The following is a 19,123-nucleotide window of genomic DNA, read 5'->3' on the forward strand; positions in this document are numbered from 1 at the left end:
TAGGTGGGGACCTATGACGTCCGAGTGGTTTGGAGGGCGACGCCCCTTGGAATATTGTTTTGAGAAGGGGGAGACGAGTCCGTTTCCCCGAACAGGACCTGGACAGCCTCTTCGGGTCTGCAGCCGGAGACACCCTCTCCAAAATTTCTCAGGAAATTCTACCTTAGAAAGATCTAGTTAACGCAGGTTAGAAAGCTGGTCTTTTATTAGTTCAAGAACCTAGCGAGCAGCTCATTTAGCCAGGTGTCGGTAGTGGGTGAGAACAGTCGAGGACAAAATTAAATTAGGTGTGTTTCCTGGCTTTAAGTTCAGCTACTGTCGTGGGGATTTACTATTTCTCTCTCCTGTACAGGGAGATAATTTTTTTTTTTTTTTTTAAAAAGAAAGAGGCATAACCTTGGGAAGTCAGACCTGAGTTGAAAATCCTTTTTGCTTACACTTTGGTTTCTGTTTTTATCTGGCAAATGATTGTACCAGCACATGGTAAAGGTGTATTTAGCCCTTCCTTTTGCCAGGCACTGTACTAAATGCGCTATGTACAGTCTTAAAGTCCTTACAACAGCCCTCTGAGGTAAACGCTATTGTTTTCCCCATTTTACTTATGATGAAATAATAATTGCATCAAACGTAGTGCCATTTTGTGAAAATTACACAATGTATGTGAACGTCTTTGCGTTGTGTCTGCCTGGCACGTTAAGTTTTTTTTGTTGTTATGACGATGTCTCCTGAAACAAGCCAGAAATAGGTACTAACCTCGAAAGTCTTCTGATTAATTGTTGTTCAGTCGTTGCTCAGTCGTGTCCAACTTTTTGTGACTCTATGGACTGCAGTAGACCAGGCTTCCCCGTCCTTCACCATCTCCCGGAGTTTGCTCAAACTTAGGTTCATTGAGTTTGTGAGCCATCCAACCATCTCATCCTCTGTCGCCCCCTTCTCCTGCCTTCAGTCTCTCCCAGGGTTAGGGTCTTTTCCTGTGAGTTGGCTCTTCGCGTCGGGTGGCCAAAGTGTCAGAGCTTCAGCATCAGTCCTTGCAATGAAGGTTGATTTCTTTTAGGATTGACTGGTTTGATCTCCTTGCAGTCCAAGGGACTCTCAAGAGTCGTCTCTGGCACCACAGTTCGAAAGCACTGATAAAGCATCAGTTCTTCGGTGTTCAGCCTTCTTTATGGTCCAACTCTCACGTTGGTATGTGGGTACTGGAAAAACCATAGCTTTGACCATAATTTGCTACCTTCTACTAGGTATGCAGAAAATGGTTTACCTTCTGATTCAGAGGGATTTCCTTATAAGCAAACAATGAACATAAAAGAACTCCAGTGTGAAAGAAAATGTTTCTACAAGTTTGAATTCTAGCCAATATTTTAAACACAGCTATAAAAGTGGGGAAAGCACACAGTTTTAGCAACTACGCATACCTGTGTAGCACTTTGTGCTTTATTCAATACAATGCACTAGTCGCAATGTCATTTTCATGTTTGCATCTTACAAGTAACTATACCTTAGTCCAAGTAGTTAAGTGATTTGATTAAGTGGCTAGACTTTGTAAGTTACTGGGACTCTTTTAAGTCCATTGCCCTTTTCAGAATGTCAGTTTTGTGGTATGATTCTTTACATGTAGAAAGTGAATTGAAGTCAGCCGAGTAATCAGTAAAGCACACTTTCAACTGCAAAGTGTAAATTACCTAACTGACCTAGGAGACTATTTTTCTTATGTATATGAAACCTGGAGGTAGGCAGTTTCTGGCATTGGTTCAGCTACCGAGAGGTGCTCTACCATCCTCTCTCTCTATGTATAGGTGTGTGTGTGTGTGTGTGTGTGTGTGTGTGTGTGTGTGTGTGTGTGTGTGTGTATTCTGAATCATTTAAAAGTAGTTGCATGTATTATGTTCCTTTACTCCAAAGCACTTCAGTATTTGCTTCATCAAAGCAACGGCATTCTCATACATTATCATAGGTTTGTTAACAAATTCAACAGATTTAACATAGACAAAATGTTATTGAATGTACAGTTTTGTATTCCAGTTTCAACAGTTGTCCTGATGATGTCTGTGAGGGCAACCCATAGACTTTTAAATTAGCAGGTCAAATGAGTGATAAACCAAAGCATTATTGCTCGGTTTAGTTACGGGCAGAAAGAGTTCACCATCGAAAATATGGTTCCCATTTAAAGAGAAAAATACAGGGACATCCCTGGTAGTCCAGTGGCTAAAACTCCACACTCCCAATGCAGAGAGCCTGGGTTTGATCCATAATCAGGGAGCTAGACCTCACATGCTGCAACCAAGGGCTTGCATGCCTCAAGTAAGACCCAGTGCAGCCAAATAAATATTAGAAAAGAAAACTGTAGTTCTTTTCCTTTTAAAAGGTGGCTGCATACTCTGCAGTCAACAGTCCTAGTGATTATAAGATGTGGTCAGAGGGTAAAATTTAAAGTCAGAACCAAACATAGGTTGACTAGCTTTTTTTTTTAATTTTGATCGTGCCACTTGTGGGCAGTTCTCGAGACCAGGGACTGATCCTGGCCCATGGCGGTGAAAGCGCTAAATCCTAACCACTGGGCCACCACGGACACCTGGTTAACTCGCAATTTTTATGTGATCTGCTACCTTGCTTATTCAAACTCCAAAGACTTTTAAACCTGCTCATTTTCAGATTAAATTGTTAACCACTTTAAGGTTATGTTATAATTCAAATCAACATGCTTGAACCTCAGCCTGTTCTTTTCCACAAAGTTAATTAATCACTTCAAGTTTGTCAGCTGGAATGCAGTATAATCTTGTATAAAAGGGCTGGTTTTAAATTAAAGCCTATTGGCTTTCATGTGTGTAACATGTCCTAGTTTGAAACATCTTTTTTGTAATTCTGTACTCTTACAATAGAGTTGAGCATTTTGAAACAAATTTCCGCATAAACCAGGGAGGGTAGAGAGTTGGCACAAATTCCATTAGCTTTAAACTTAGTCATTAACTGTGTTTTCTGAGTGGGTGGAAAATAGATGTGATACTTTTAAAAAGTTATTAACTTTTTTTGTTACTTTATAGTTACATTAAATAGTTACTGAGCTACTGCAAGAAGCTTGGCACTGCAAAAGTAACTTTTTTTGTTGTTGTTCTTGGATATAGCTTCAGGCTTTGATTGAAGCATGTGAGGGCTGTGTTTCCACCTGTTTCTTCTTTTTTAAAAAAAGATTCATTTGTTTATTTTGGGCCATGCTGGGTCTTTGTTGCTATGCATGGGATTTATTTAGTTCTCTAGTTCCAGGGGAGCAGGGGCCACTTACCGCTGTGGTAACACAGGCTCTCATCTGTGCAGTCCACTGCATTTCAGAGCCCAGTCAGAGCACTCAAGCTTCAGTAGTTTGGGCTTGTGAGCACAGTAGTTGTGGTGCACTGGTTTAGTTGCCCCTTGGCATGGGGATCTTCCTGGACCAGGGATCAAATCTGTGTTCCTTGCATTGGCACGTGGGTTCTTAACCACTAGACCACCAGAGAAGCCCCTCTTTTCTTCCTTCCTTCGTTTCATTTGCTGGTTCTGTGGTAACTGCAAATAAGTTGATTTATTTCCAGTAAGTTGTGGTACTATAGTAACCAAAATCACACCACCCTGCAGATTGATCCATCTGAATTCTAAAGTCACATTTTGTTCAGTGATGTTTGCAAATTGTATCTTCTGAAACTGCAATTTCCAGAAACACCATGAATCTGCTTTCCTCTGGGTGCCATCTCAATTCATTGTTTTTGGTTTATTTTATTGAAATAGAATTGAGGAACACTACTGTTAGTTTGGTTATATCAGTTCCTTTTTAACTCTGATCAAGGAAGTGTTTATTGTAGACAGTGTCAGTTTTAAAAGAAAGGAAGAGGTAAATGAACTTAATTAATTAGCATAATAAGACTGAAAATCTAGAGGGTTGGGAAAAGGTAACCTGGAAAAGAGGAGATTCACACTCATTTGAATATTTTTCCATTCTTCATCTTCCCTAGTGGGTTAACCAGTTATCTAACATTCTAAGATGGTCAGTAAGGGCCACACACAGGGTTTGTGGAAGTTTGCTAATGAAAAACTACCCTCACCAACCCAGGATGCCAGTTTTCATTTTTGGCCTTGAATCAACATAAGGATTTATTGTCACTTGAGCCTGCATTTGAAGACTCTTGCTCCTTGGAAGAAAAGTTGTGACCAACCTAGACAGCATATTAAAAAGCAGAGACATTACTTTGTCCACAAAGGTCTGTCTAGTCAAGGCTATGGCTTTTCCAGTAGTCATTATGGATGTGAGAGTTGGACTATAAGAAAGCTGAGCACCTAAGAATTGATGCTTTTGAACTGTAGTGTTGGAGAAGACTCTTGAGAGTCCCCTGGACCACAAGGAGATCCAACCAGTCCATCCTAAAGGAAATCAGTCCTGAATATTCATTGGAAGGACTGATGCTGAAGCTGAAACTCCAGTACTTTGGCCGCCTGATGGGAAGAACTGACTCATTTGAAAAGACCCTGATGCTGGGAGGGATTGGGGGCAGAAGGAGAAGGGGACGACAGAGGATGAGATGATTGGATGGCATCACTGACTCAATGGACATGGGTTTGGGTGGACTCCGGGCGTTGGTGATGGACAGGGAGGCCTGGCATGCTGCAGTCCATGGGGTCACAAAGAGTCGGACACGACTGAGTGACTGAGCTGAACTGGATGCTTTCTGTTCCTTGGAACAATGAATAATGTATATACCTCCAATTGCAGGCTGATAGTGGGGAAAACAGCTGCATATCAGTAGCCTGGGAATCAAGATTTGAATTGTTTTCAGCCCATATAACATTTACCCAACATGTTTATCAAAATCACTGCCTCACAGCCCAACTACTCTATGTTTGCTTTCTTTTTCTTTTCTTTTTTTTTTTTTAAATTATCTCTGTCTTTGGCTGCACTGGGTCTTAGTTGCTGCATGAGGAATCTTTTAGTTACAGCATGTGGGATCTGGTTCCCTGACTGAGGATCGAACCCGGGACCCCTGCACTGAGAACACAGTCTTAGCCCCTGGACCACCGTGGAAGTCCCCATTCTTGTTTTTTCTTACCCTTCAAAATTTGTTTCCAGTTTTATTGAGCTGTAATTGACAAAAATTGTATACCTTTAGAGTCACCCTTCAAAATTTGTTTCTGGTTTTATTGAGCTGTAATTGACAAAAACTGTATAACTTTACAGTGTGTAACTTGGTAATTTGGTATATGTACAAGTATGAAAGAATCATCACAATCACACTGATTAACAAATTAACATATCATCACCTCACATAGTTACTGTTATCTTTTCCTTTTTTGATTCCAGCTGCAAGATGGAGAGCCTTCAGCAATCCTTGGGAAACTTAGGACTTCATTTATAGGTAAAGAATTTTAATAAGGGAATTCCCTGGTTATTCAGTGGTTAGGACTCTGCACTTCCACTGCAGGGGAGCCAGAAAAAAAAGACTTTTTATCTGGAGTTAAGATCCATTATCTTATTTTTCTCCTATGCATTGAGTTTGTTCAGCAGCAGTGAAAGTCCTGTGTGGGGCTTCCCTGGTAGGTCAGTGGTAAAGAATCTGCCAGCCCATGCAGGAGACACAGGTTCGATCCCTGGTCCAGGAAAATCCCACATGCTGTGCAGCAGTTAAGTCTGTGTGCTACAGTTACTGAGCCCATGCTCCGAAACTGCTCAAGCCCATGTCTAGAATCCATACTCTTCAACAAGAGAAGCCACAGCAAAGAGAAGTGAGAGGGAAGCCCTCAATCACCACTGGAAGAGAAAGTCTGCTCATAGCAACAAAGACCCAGGGCAGTCAGTTCAGTTCAGCCCAGTCGCTCAGTCGTGTCTGACTCTTTGCGACCCCATGGATTGCAGCATCCTAGGCTTTCCTGTCCATCACCAACTCCTGGAGCTTGTTCATACCTTATGTCCATGGAGTCGGTGATACCATCCAACTGTCTCATCCTCTGTCATCCCCTTCTCCTCCTGCCCTCAGTCTCTCCCAGCATCAGGGTCTTTTCCATTCAGTCAGTTCTTCACAAAGAATTGGAGTTTCCGCTTCAGCATCAGTCCTTCCAATGAATATTCAGGACCGAGTTCCTTTAGGATGGACTGGTTGGATCTCCTTGTGGTCCAGGGGACTCTCAAGAGTCTTCTCCAACACCACAGTTCAAAAGCATCAATTCTTAGGTGCTCAGCTTTCTTATAGTCCAACTCTCACATCCATAATGACTACTGGAAAAGCCATAGCCTTGACTAAACAGGCCTTTGTGGACAAAGTAATGTCTCTGCTTTTTAATATGCTGTCTAGATTGGTCACAACTTTTCTTCCAAGGAGCAAGCATCTTTTAATTTCATGGCTGCAGTCACTATCTGTAGAGATTTTGGAGCCCAAGAAAATAAAGTCTGTCACTTCTTCCATTGTTTCCCCATCTGTTTGCCACAAAGTGATAGGACTGGATGCCATGATCTTAGTTTTTTGAATGTTGAGTTTTAGGCCAGCTTTTTCGTCCTTCTCTTTCACTTTTATCAAGAGGCTCTTTAGTTCTTCTTCACTTTCTGCCATAAGGATGGTATCATCTGTGTATCTGAGGTTACTGAAAATTCTCGTGGCAATCTTGATTCCAGCTTGTGCTTCATCTAGCCTGGCCTTTCACATGATGTACTCTGCATATAGTTAGCAGGGTGACAAAAAAGCAATCAATCAGCTTTTTAAAAATTAAGTAGAATAGCATTAAAATAAAAAACCCAATTAAGAATACATGTTACCAAGGAGGTAGGAGACACAAAAAATTATAAAATATTGCTGGAAGAAATGAAAGAAGACCCAAGTAAAACGGAAGACATCCTGTATTCATTGATTGGAAGACAATATTATTCAGATGGCAATACTCTCCAAATTAATCTACAAGTTAAATTCCTTTCAAAATCTCAGTCAGTCTTTTTGAAAAAAGTTGACGAGGTGATCCTGAATTTACATGGCAAGTCAAAGTACACAGAGTAGGGACTTCCCAGGTGGTCTGGTAGTTTAGACCCCACACTCCCAGCTCCCAGTGCGGGAGACCTGGGTTTGATCCCTGGTCAGGGATTGCACGTGCCACACCCAAGGCCTGATGCAGCCATACATATGTATATTAAATGGAACACAGAATATAAAAAACAGTCTTGAAAAAGAAGAACAAAAGTGAAGAGTCACACTTCCTTATTTCAAAAGTCACTACAAAGTTACTGTAATCAAGGCTTTGTGGTACTGGCATAGGATAGACAATGAATGTAGAATATCAATGAAATGTAATTGAAAGTTGAGAAATGAACTCATGCATTTTTGGTCAATTGATTTTGACAAGGGTGCCAAGACAAATGGGAAAAAATAGGCTTTTTAGTATGTGGTGCTGGGACAACTGTATATCCACTTGTAAATGAATGAAGTTGAACCCTTGCTTCATATTATATTAAAAAATGAACTCTGGAGAAGGCAATGGCTCCCCACTCCGGTACTCTTGCCTGAAAAATCCCACGGACGGAGGAGCCTGGTAGGCTGCAGCCCATGGGGTCACTGAGAGTCAGACATGACTGGGCGACTTCACTTTCACGTTTCACTTTCATGCATTGGAGAAGGAAATGGCAACCCACTCCAGTGTTCTTGCCTGGAGAATCCCAGGGACAGGGAAGCCTGATGGGTTGCCGTCTGTGGGGTCGCACAGAGTCGGACACGACTGAAGCCACTTAGCAGCAGCAGCAGCATGTGAGAGTAAAGCTACTGGTTTTTGCAGTAGTCATGTATGGATGTGAGAGTAGGACCACAAAGAAGGCAGAGCACTGAAGAACTAATGCTTTTGAACTGTGGTGCTAGTGAAGGCTCTTGAGAGTCCCTGGTTCTGCAAGAAGATCAAACCAGAGAGTCCTAAAGGAAATCAGTCCTGAACATTCATAGGAAGGACTGATGCTGAAACCAAAGTTCCAGTCCTTTGGCCACCTGATGTGAAGAGCCGATCCACCAGAAAAGACCCTGATGCTGGGAAAGATTGAAGGCAAATGGAGAAGGGGATGACAGAGGAACAGGTGGTTGGATGGCATCACCAACTCAATGGACAGCAGTTTGAACAATCTCCAAGAGATGGTGAAAGACAGGGATTCCTGGTGTGCTGCATTCCATGGGGTCACAAAGAGTCAGACACAATTTAGCAACTGAACAGCAACTACAACACCACAAGAGTAAATGTGTCTTGTCAGATCTGCAGCTGGTACACACAAATTGGTTTAGAACACTCCAACATAGATTGTCTCTAAGTCTGATTGAATGTGTCACAAGTGCATGAATCAAAAGGCAATGTATTCATTCCAGGATGGAATAGAATGTTACTCTGAACAATCTGTAAAACTTACAGAGTCTATAATCCAATCAAGATTTCAAATAATAAAACATTTACCTGAAAAAAAAAAATGAACTCAAGATGAATCAATGGGCTTCCCAGGTGGCGCTAGTGGTAAAGAACCTGCCCGCCAATGCAGGCGATACGGGTTTGACCCCCAGGTCAGGAAGATCCCCTGAAGGAGGATATAGCAACCCACTCCAGTATCCTTGCCTGGAGAATCTTATGGACAGAGGAGCCTGAAGATCTGCAGTCCATAGGGTCGCAGAGAGTTGGACATGACTGAAGCAACTTAGCACACAAAAATATAAAACTCTTAGAGGAAACAGATGTAAAGCTTTGTAACCTTGCATTTGGCAATGGTTTCTTAGATATGATACCAAAAGCACAAGTAATAAAAAATAGAAAATTGGGCTTCATCAAAGTTAAGAATATTTGTGCTTCAAAGAACACCATTACGAAACTGGAAATGCACGCCACATAATGTGAGAAACAATTTTCAGATCACATATCTGATAAGAGTCTGATATCCAGAATATATAAAGAACTCTTAAATTCATTAATAAAAAGAAATTTAACACACACACAGAAAGAAATTTAACTCAGTTTTAAAATGAGCAAAGATTTGAATACCACATTTCAACTAAGTGAAAGTGTTAGTCACTCAGTCATGTCCAACTCTCTTTGTGACCCCATGGACTGTAGCCCTCCAGGCTCCTCTGTCGGTGGAATTCTCCAGGCAAGAATACTGGAGAGGGTAGCCATTCCCTTCTCCAGGGGATTTTCCCTATCCAGGGCTTGAACCCAAGTCTCCTGTGTTGCAGGCAGATTCTTTACCGTCTGAGCCACCATGGAAGCCCGTTTCACCAAAGAAGACATACAAATAACCACTAAAACATTAAAGGATGCTTATCTCTCTTTGCTATTACCTGGAACCCTGTATTCAGTTGGAAATGTCTTTCCATTTCTCGTTTGCCTTTTGCTTATCTTCTCGGCTGTTTGTAAGGTCTCAGAGAACCATGTTTCCTTCTTGCATTTCTTTTTCTTTGGGATGGTTTTGGTTACTGCTTTCTGTATAGTGTTATGGACCTCTGTCCATAGTTCTTCAGGCACTCTACCACATCTAATCCCTTGAATCTGTTTATCACCTCCACTGTATAATCATAAGGGAGTTGATTTAGGTCATACCTGAATGGCCACTACTTTCTTCAATTTAAGTTTGAATTTTGCATTAAGGAGCTGATGATCTGAACCACAGTCAACTCCTGTCTTGTTTTTGCTGACTGTATAGAGCTGCTCCATCTTCAGCTGCAAAGAATATCATCAATCTTGGGTATTGACTGTCTGGTGATGTCCATGTGTAGAGACTTCTCTTGTGTCATTGAAAGAGGGTGTTTGCAGTGCGTTCTCTTGGCAAAAGTCTGTTACCCTTTGCCCCGCTTCATTTTGTTCTCCCAAGGCCAAACTTGCCTGTTACTCCAGGTATCTCTCAACTTCCTACTTTTGTGTTTCAATACCTTATAATGAAAAGGACATCTTTTTTTGGTGTTAGTTCTTGAAGGTCTTGTAGATCATCATAGAAGTGTTCAACTTGAGCTTCTTCGGCATCAGTGGTTGGGGGATAGACTTGGATTATAGTGATGTTAAATGGTTTGTCTTGGAAACACAACAAGGTCACTCTGTTGTTTTTGAGCTTTCACCTAAGTCTGCATGCAGTTGGGTGTTTTCCTCTCTCCCTTGCCTCCAGAGGATGTTCTTGACCCAGGGATTGAACCTGTGTCCCCTGCATCTGCAGGTAGATTCTTTACTGCTGAGCCACCAGGGAAGCCCTTTGAACTTTATTCTTCCCTTATTTTGCAAAAGGCACACCAAAACTTACCTTAAATCTTCCAGGGTGCTGTGAACACCCTCAGGGCACCAAATGAAGGCATGGCTGAAAAGGCTGGTTTACTGCGGAGGTGGAGAATAGGAAGTAAATTCTCTACAAAATTGGAGGGTTTCCAATACTTGGCTTTCAACACAATCTAGTAGATTTGTCAGCTGATCTTTTTCTCCATACAGATTTTAGTTCCCCAACCAGGAATCAAACCTGTGCCACCTACATTGGGAGCACCAAGTCTTAACCACTGGACTGCCAGGGAAGTCCCTCAGCTGAATATTTAATTAAAAATGATTTTTAATGACAGACCTTGTTTTGGTTTTGTTTATAACAGAAGCAGTGGAGGAATTGAGTGATATTGCTCCAGCAAACTTTCTTCCTATTAATTTTTTGAGGTTTGTGGTGCAGAAAGATTTAAAATGCAGTTTGACTTCAGTGTCCACAAATATTTCAATTCATGAACCTTTTACAAAATAAATCTATTTGTAATATTAGGCTTCCCAGATGGTGCTAGTGGTAAAGAATCCGCCTTGCCAATGCAGGAGGTGCAGAAGATGCTGGTTTGATCCCTGGGTTGGGAAGATCCCCTGGAGTAGGAAATGGCAACCGATTCCAGTATTCTTGCCTGAGAAATGCCATGGACAGAGGAGCCTGGCAGGATACAGTTCATGGCTTGCTAAGAGTCAGACATGACCGAGTGAGCACATTTGTAATATTATTCATGCAATGCTTTATTGCAATGCTCACAGTGCAGGTGGGGCTCAGGAGTTAGCACTTTTAAGAAGCTTAGCCAGGGACCTACCAGGTTAACAGACAATTTTAGGACTAGGATTGCTATTCAGGTGGATTGGTACAGTTTTGAAACCAGGGGCATCCTGTGGGCTCCTGGGCATGGAGACCTTTCTGTCTCTGATTTCTTGTAGGCAAGACTCCAGCCTCCATGACCTTCCCTGAGTTCCAAAGAGTGGATTTGAACAGTTGCTAATCAAAGTGAGGAGCAGCCAAGAAGCCAGCTGAGGCAAGATTAAAGGGACCAGAGAACTCATCAAGGTCAGGAGACCCACTACCTGTGACCCTGCGCATACCCCACCCTTGAAGTGTTTTTATAAAACTCAACAAATCCTTCTGGGTTATGACACATAGTTTTTCAAGCCAGGGGCCTTCTGTGCCCACCTTTACCTGGCAGAGCAGTAAGACTCTCCTTTTCTAGTTCACCCAAACTCTCTTGAGATTTGATTTGGCACAGGTGCAAAGAGGCAGAATTTTTGGCGTTATAAAGCAGGTGGCATGCTTTCTGACACAAAGTGTGGGAAATTCTTTATTACTTCTTGCTCTATGTGAAAGTATTTTGTATGTAAGTTTGATGCATTTTATAAGATTAAAAGTAATCCTGATTTATTTAAAAAATTTTACAAATTCACCTTTTTATGGTAACAGGAGTTGTATCTTTCGGGGGAATAGTTTTATCGACTGTAATTCACATGGCACACAATTCACCATTTTTGAGTACAGTCCAGTGGTTTCGGTGTGTTCGTGGGGTGGTGCAACCATGTTCACACAATCGATTTTACTATGTTCTTGTTACCCCGAGACATTGCACAGGTCATCATCTCCAAAGACCTCTATTCCCATAGCCCTGGGAGACTATTAATCTCCTCTGTCTCTAAGGATTTGCTTGTTCCAGACATTGCACATAAATGGAATCTTAAATGTGCAGTCATGTGACTGGCTTCTTTCACTTAGTATAATGTTTCAAGTTTGATCCATGTTGCAACCAGTACTTATTTCCTTTTTATGGCAGAGTGATATTTCATTGCAGGGATAGTCTACATTTACTTGATTGGTTATCTAATGGACATTTAGATTATTTTTGGTTACAGCCTTGTGGTTAATATACATGGCTTGAGAAAGAATGACTAGAAGACTGTCTAAAAGAGTGTAGGGATGGAGGAGGAAAAAATTGTGTATTAGATAATTGGTAAAAAGCAGTTTCGGCAGATAAAAAAGGTAAGAGGAACTGTCAGCATAATGTGAACTTCAAAAAACAACTGGAATGTTGTTAGTCTTCCCAAACCTCTTGCAGCTGCATCAGTCGCCTGACCTTTGGAGCTGGGCCTCTGTCCAGTCAGGGGCTCTGAGCACGGGAATCCTTGCCGTGTGGGGCACCCATCACCTGAGGCAACACAAGGCTGCGTCCCAGTCTCTTTACTCCAGGCCGTTAGAGCGGGGTGAGTGATCCAGACTTGACCAGTCAGATGATCCTGCCTGGGCAAGTGACCCAGAGACTGAGGAAGTCAGGGTGCACTTCAGCCGTGGAGACGGTGGCGAGGGAACCTGACTTGGCCATGGCACCCATGTCCTTGCAGGTCTTCCCCTGGGCAAGACTTTGGCTATGGTTCTGAATGCTCAGCATGGGAGCGAGTAGCCAAGAAAACTCTGGTGAAAAAAAGTAATGAGGGACTAGCTACACCAGTTACTAAACGGCATATTGTACTGGAGTTACTTAACTCAACTTGGCACATTACTTAACTCTACTTAGCACAACTCTGGCGATCTCAGTTCCCCAACCGAGACTGAACCTAGGACCTTGGCAGTGAAAAGTGATGAGTCCTAACCACTGGACTGCCAGGGGATTCCTTGTACTTGAGTTATTTTTAAAAGTTTGTATAGTAGTTAATGATAAAACATTTAAGAAGGTACATTTAGAGGTTAAAATCTCTTAAAAATTATTGTAACATTCCTCTTTAGAGTATCTGGCTTACCCATCACTTTGAAACTTTGATACTTGAATGCTTTGACTGTTGTGTGTAACCAGCACAACTGATTAAAGTCGAACCCCCTTTCCCCTATGATACCTGAACACAATGTAGGGGCTCATTTGTTTTAATCCTGCTTACACAAATAGAAACAGAGACATTAAGGACAAACATCTGTATTTATTTCATCAACAAAAGAATTTAACATCTTGTTTTCACCCTTCCACGTGTTGCCTCTATGCATTGCCTCTTTCATAAGTTAAATGACCTTTTCTCAAATATCATTTTAAACCAATGGCTATGCATACACTCAACATGTCCAAATACTGTTATCACAAACTAGACAGCAGCACACCCTATGTGACTCCTTTGTCCTTTCAGTATCATCCCTGCTACTTTTTTTTTTTGGTTCTGTTAACCAGGTATTTCTGACACATTTTGATTCTTCCTATTTGAAGATATTGGATCAGCTGCCTTCCATGGAGTCTAGGTTCCTTTTTGTGGGGATTAGTGTGTAAATAAGGGTTGGAAAATTATATTTCTTAAGTCACAAACGGATTGATTTTTCTAATTTACATCTTGGTACCAGCTTCTATTTTTATTATAGGATGTGATTTTATCAACTAATAACATTTTGCTTTGTAGCTTCCAACTTTCTAAAAACTTTATAGGACAGTGTTTGGCATGTACATAATAGGCACTTAATTATGTTGAGTGATCTCCCTAGAAAAAATGAATCGACTGTGCAGCAAAGGTACCTGTGTGAACTGATGTACCTGGAACAGCGTGTGATGGCAGCTGCTGCCTACAGTCAAGGAGAGGGAGGGCAGTGCTGGCCAGCGGCCTGGGGACCCTGCAGGTACCAGCGGCAGTGAAGAGGGCCTCTCTGAAAGCGCCTCTGCCTTTCCATCTGACACTGTGTTTCTCCTCACCCTCTACTCTTTCCCATTCTGAGGCCAGAGTTTACTATCTTCTCTATGTAACTACTCTAAGGGTCTTGTACTGCTGAGGTTTTGAGTTTAAACTCCAAGGGAGGACTTGTACAGGGCTTCCAGGTACCTTCGCAAGGTGCCCATTGCTGGGCAGGCAGAACTTTTAAGCCCCTTTGAAAGTGGCTCAGAAATTTAAGGCTGACTGGCTAGCTGCCTGTGGGCCTGGCGGCCATTCCCTGTTTGCTCAGCTGTGACAGAAATGTGGTCCTGTTTGTAGGGTCATGTGCATATGCCCAGTATGTGAACCTAGACCTCCCAGTTCCAGAATTGCATATCCAGACTGGAAATGACTGGCCAGGGAGGGAAACCATGTGGTTCCTTTAAACGCTTTACTAGTCTGAGTAGATTGCCTTCCATCCTGCCAAACTGTGAAGCTAAAATCTGGGTATTATAGAAACTGTCAATTATTAGAGGAATGAGTAACGATACTTCAAAGCACAGAGAACACTATCCCTCAATGGGAGCTACCCAGAAATTCTATGATACCAACTTATGATCAGAATAATTCGAAAAGTCTCAATTCAAATTAGTACAATACAATATGGGGATGACATACTAACGTATTAGAGTTGTTAGCTCTTTGAAAAAGAAAAGACTAAGTTTTGGTATCATACTTGGCTGAGAGTAAAAGGAATTTTGAAGGTCTAGTTTGATTATGAACAAGAAGGCCCCAAACAGGTAAAACCTAAAAGACCACTGGAGGCAATACATAGATGTCTCACACATCTTTTAGGCTGAGTCCATGATAGAAAGTCACCCTGCAGCACCTCCAATGCTCTCAAAGCTGTCTCCATTCCTGGGTGATGACGCTTCATTCCTCTTTGACCCAACAGATTTTGCCATTTTCTCCAAGCCGTACAGCTCCACTGGCCACCAGCTGGAGGGCTGAGGGAAATATTTTATGTTCCGCTAATTTTACTCTCTCAGATAGACTTTCAACAGTGTCACCCCTCTTCACTGGAACGGCTTCCTGTAAGATAATTTGACCAGCATCTACATCTTCCTGGAAAAGAAAGCAGAAGTTTTGAACGTTACCTCTGGCAATTGCAACTGACATTTAATACTAATCATGAGCCATACTCACAGCTACAAAGTGCACAGTGCACCCGGTGATTGTGACCCCAGCGTCCAGAACTTGTTCATGGGCATTTGAACCCTTAAATGAAGGGAGCAAGGAAGGATGGATATTGAGCATTTTCCCTGGAAATTAATTAAAATGTGGTCAGAATCTGGAATGTACACTTTCTTGTCTAGAATCAGGAGTCACACAGGAGCAAGCTTTCTTTAGGTTGGGTGTTTTCATTGTCAAGGAGAGAAATGAGGAAAAGTGAAATACACGTTCTCATCCAAGGAGGCCCTGGGAGCAGCAGGTTTCTGCCTTGCACAGATGAAGACACAAAGATGGACTCTGAAGAGGTGCCAGCAGTGACTCAAAGCTGGATGGGAAGGGGTCTACTCTGGCTCATAGGACTCTTGACATTAACAGCAGATCCTGTGTAATGTGACATAGTGCCGCCTTTGCCATTTTCTGGCAATGGTTCACACTTCTAAACAAGGAAAAAAGTCTCCTCTGAGTATTTATCCAGAAGATGAAATATTACATTTGTATTAATGTGAAAGCAACCTAAGCTATCTTAGAAAACATAATTATAGCACACCAAAGAAAACTGATGAAGGATAATAAGTCTATCACTGGGTCATTCTCTGGGCTAAAGGCAAAGGAAATTCAATTATTATGTATGTCAAAATAAAATGTCATAGTAGATCTCTCATGACTGGGATGGTTTGGTAAGTTAACCACCCTAGAGTCATTTTCAGTTGATTTCTCAATGTGGTATCAAACAGTTTTTTGCTTACCATTCCATTTTCTGACGAAGGAGCCAGACAAAATTCTCATGAATCCTGCAAGACAGACTATATCTGTGGAGAACTCTTCAAGGACTTCATCAACTGCAGTGTCAAATGCTTCACGATTTTTATATAATTTATGATTAATTACCTAGAAGAGAAACAGGTAAGTACCATCTATCTCCAACAAATTAACCAAAAATAATTTAAAATCCAACCTATAAATAGGCCACATTGACCATCTGAAGACACATGTGATGTCAAGAATGAAGGGATGAACCGGAATGGAAAAGCAAGCCTAGTAGCCACCCCAAATCCAGATGTCATAAGAACACTTAGGGGCAGATTATGAGCTTGAATAATTTGTAAAGATACTTTTCAAAGTAACTTACTCTGGTGGGAATTCCGGCTTTTTCTGCTTTATCTAAGCCAGCCACTGCAGCTTTGTTGGAGATCACAACAACAATGTGTGCCAAGCTACTTGGCTCCCTAGTGCTGTCTATGAGAGCTTGGAGGTTTGATCCTGAAAAAAGGCAGAAAAACACAGGTGAAGGCATATTTCTTTAAAAGGTTTATTGTCGGGAGCCCTTATGGGAGGTCCTGCCCGTGACGAGGTCATGAAGAAAATACCAGGCAGGCAAGGCTGTCCGGGACCCCATCCATGTCGAGGTTACGAGGAAAATACCTGACAGGCAAGGCCGTCTAGGATAAGGGACCCTCCAGGTTGGCCTCGGCCTCTACCCCACCCTATATCCTCCCCCCTTTTCTGCTGTTGTTCTTGTTCGCCCTGCTGCGGATTCTTGTGTTGCCTGCCGAGAGCTCCCCTGCTCCTCTTTCACTGATTAAAGACCAACTTAAAACCCTAATTAAGAAATCTCCTGGACGCTGGTACCCTATGAAGGGGTCAGGGATGAAAGAAATGCTTCAATTCAAACCCTTTTGCTGGCATTCTGGCCTGTTTGATAAATATGTGCTCCCATTGCAAAAAATGCTCATGATTGTTCTAAACATCCTAAGCACAGTACGCTAACAAAAGAAATTATTAAGCATAGGTCCCTCTGCAGGGTGAGAAAGGCTCCACAAATAAAATAGCCACAAATGTGCCTAATAGAAAATACTTTAGATAGAGATTAGCTGGTGACTTCTTGCAGGTAATTAACTTTTAGACTAAGAGCCTGTTTTGTGTCATATCTGCTGTTTTTGCAATCCTTTGCATTCCTGTTCTGTAAAAATGTAATCCTATCTAGTTCCCATGGAGATGACACCTAATAGAAAATAGATTAACCACAAAAAAGATAGGGTCGGCTACTGAAGTTGCTTAAAGTTGCACCAGGTGCAAGCCATAAATTATCAACAGGCCTGATAGCCAAAAGATATTATACACAGAGATTAACCATAAAAAAGGCCCTAATAGGCACAGAGCCCTTCGGGGGGTGAGGAAGCCCTATTAGAGAACACAGAAAATATTGTTTTAAAAGTGGTTATTGGATCAACGTTTGATTGATGTTAATGTGCTGAGGTTGTGCAGTGGAAACTATTGTTAATATAGTTGGAGATCTAGTAAAATAAGAGTTTAGCCCTAGTGTAAAAACAATAAGGTAATTGTTAATTTTAACCAGGAGTGCTAAACAGGGGCTGCCTCACCAGAGCCACAAGGTCTTTGTGTGTTAAACTTTTTAGATAAATTTAGCTGAGAATTTCTGCAAAAAGACTGACTCTATGTTAACAGGATTGTATTTCTATTATGTTGCGACTTGCTGTACCATGAGACCGCTAATTTTCTGTTTTCTGCTAAGCTCAAGGCCAGAAGATAATGTACAAAAAATCTATGGGAAAAGACTCTCATAAACAAAAAATATACAGAGCACACCTGGTTTTGTGAAGGACAAGCTGATATAATGTTAAACTAAGTCTGTGTGCTTATCTGCCCCTTAGAAATGTACCAACTTAGGGTATAAAGGCTAGTGAAAAATAAAGCAACTGCCAGACTCTGCTGCACATTCCTGGTCTGGTCTCTTTCTCTCTCTCTCTCTCTCTCTCCCTAGCAGACTTGGCCCTTTCAAGGCCGGTCCTACGTGTCCCTCTCTCGCCGACGCCATTCATCCTGAGGGTTCCCCTGGATCCTGCTGGGGCTGGACCCCGGCAGTTTATATACTTCAAATAGAGAATGGTCAAGATTTTTTAATAAAAATGTTTTGGAAAAGACTGGCAAAATATGTGAGGCTTTTACATTTCCTTCCTCTTGGAATAATGGATTAGTATCTCATGAAAACATAAGCACAAAATATAATTGAGCATAGCAGTAGAAATAGTTTAACACGTTAGAACTGAAGGATGAGGAACAAGGTGCTTAACCAAACAAGAAAAAAACCCGAACACTTTCACGAAGAATAAACCACTATGACTGACCCCTTACAATCATTTCTTTGCTTTACCATCAACTTGGGTCTAAAGTATACTGAAACCTTAAAATGGACTTGTAAAGCATTTATATTTCTGAGCATGTAATTTAAAGAATCCGATATGTACTTATGAACCTATTGTATATTTACAAGAATGTTCATAGCAAAGTCACTTAAAACAGTGGTGGGAACTGCTGGGTGGTCCAGTGGTCAGGACTCTGTCCACTTACTGCCAAATGCCTGGGTTCAACCCCACAAGCCAAAAAATCATGCTGTATCCATCCATATGAGAGAAAACAATGCTCTTATTACTTTACCCCTCTGCCCACAAGAGGCAAATGAAAATTTTGTACTAAATTACTGTTGCCAATTAAAAAAAGCCTCAACTGACTTAAGACTTTTCAACTATAAAGCTATAATCGAAAAGTTGCAATTTGCATTCTGTCTAGAAGAGTTTCTCTCTCTTCAACCATCTTGCCAACACCCTCTAATTTTCTTTAGACGGTGTCTAAAATGCTTGAGAAAAGTGGAAGGACTGAGGATGCAGAAAAGCTAACACTCCTTAAAAATATCCAGCCCCACTCTACTAACTGTTCTCACAGTTGGAGGTTTTTTTAGGGGGAAGAATGGGAGAAAAGGAAGAGCATTTCTACAGCTCTGTAGTAAAGAGGGAGCCACGTCTCACCTGTCCCAGAAATTAAGACAGCTACTCTTGCCTTTTTTGGTTGAACAGAGAAATGATTTTTCAGGGTTCCATTCTCCAATACTGATCCATTTATTTGCATGGTTTCAATCAGATGCTCGACTTTCACACGAGGAGAACCTTTGGTGCAGACATACCCAATAAGTAAATTAAGAACAACTGTGAATTAA

At 41.6% G+C, this 19,123-nt stretch overlaps 1 protein-coding gene and 1 long non-coding RNA gene across 9 annotated transcripts in view; one reads left to right on the forward strand and one right to left on the reverse strand.

Moving 5' to 3' along the window:
- Positions 1 to 102: 102 nt before the first annotated feature.
- On the forward strand, positions 103 to 11,762 carry LOC136152509 (uncharacterized). Its single transcript, XR_010660217.1, has 4 exons — positions 103 to 186; positions 1,081 to 1,185; positions 5,324 to 5,378; positions 11,176 to 11,762. It is a non-coding gene; the product is annotated as an uncharacterized lncRNA (long non-coding RNA).
- Positions 11,763 to 13,168: 1,406 nt separating this feature from the next.
- GART (phosphoribosylglycinamide formyltransferase, phosphoribosylglycinamide synthetase, phosphoribosylaminoimidazole synthetase) overlaps positions 13,169 to 19,123 on the reverse strand; it is a 29,069-nt gene continuing 23,114 nt past the window's right edge. For all 8 annotated transcript variants that reach the window (XM_065913607.1, XM_065913604.1, XM_065913601.1 and 5 more), the window contains 5 exons: positions 18,936 to 19,073; positions 16,241 to 16,371; positions 15,858 to 15,999; positions 15,085 to 15,200; positions 13,169 to 15,003 (listed from right to left, as the gene is read on the reverse strand). In XM_065913607.1, coding sequence (XP_065769679.1) covers positions 14,812 to 15,003; positions 15,085 to 15,200; positions 15,858 to 15,999; positions 16,241 to 16,371; positions 18,936 to 19,073 — 719 coding nt within the window. In that variant the 3' untranslated portion in view covers positions 13,169 to 14,811. The remainder of the gene's footprint in view (positions 15,004 to 15,084; positions 15,201 to 15,857; positions 16,000 to 16,240; positions 16,372 to 18,935; positions 19,074 to 19,123) is intronic.

This window comes from Muntiacus reevesi, chromosome 21, assembly GCF_963930625.1.
Source record: "Muntiacus reevesi chromosome 21, mMunRee1.1, whole genome shotgun sequence".
Classification (NCBI taxonomy): Eukaryota; Metazoa; Chordata; class Mammalia; order Artiodactyla; family Cervidae; genus Muntiacus; species Muntiacus reevesi.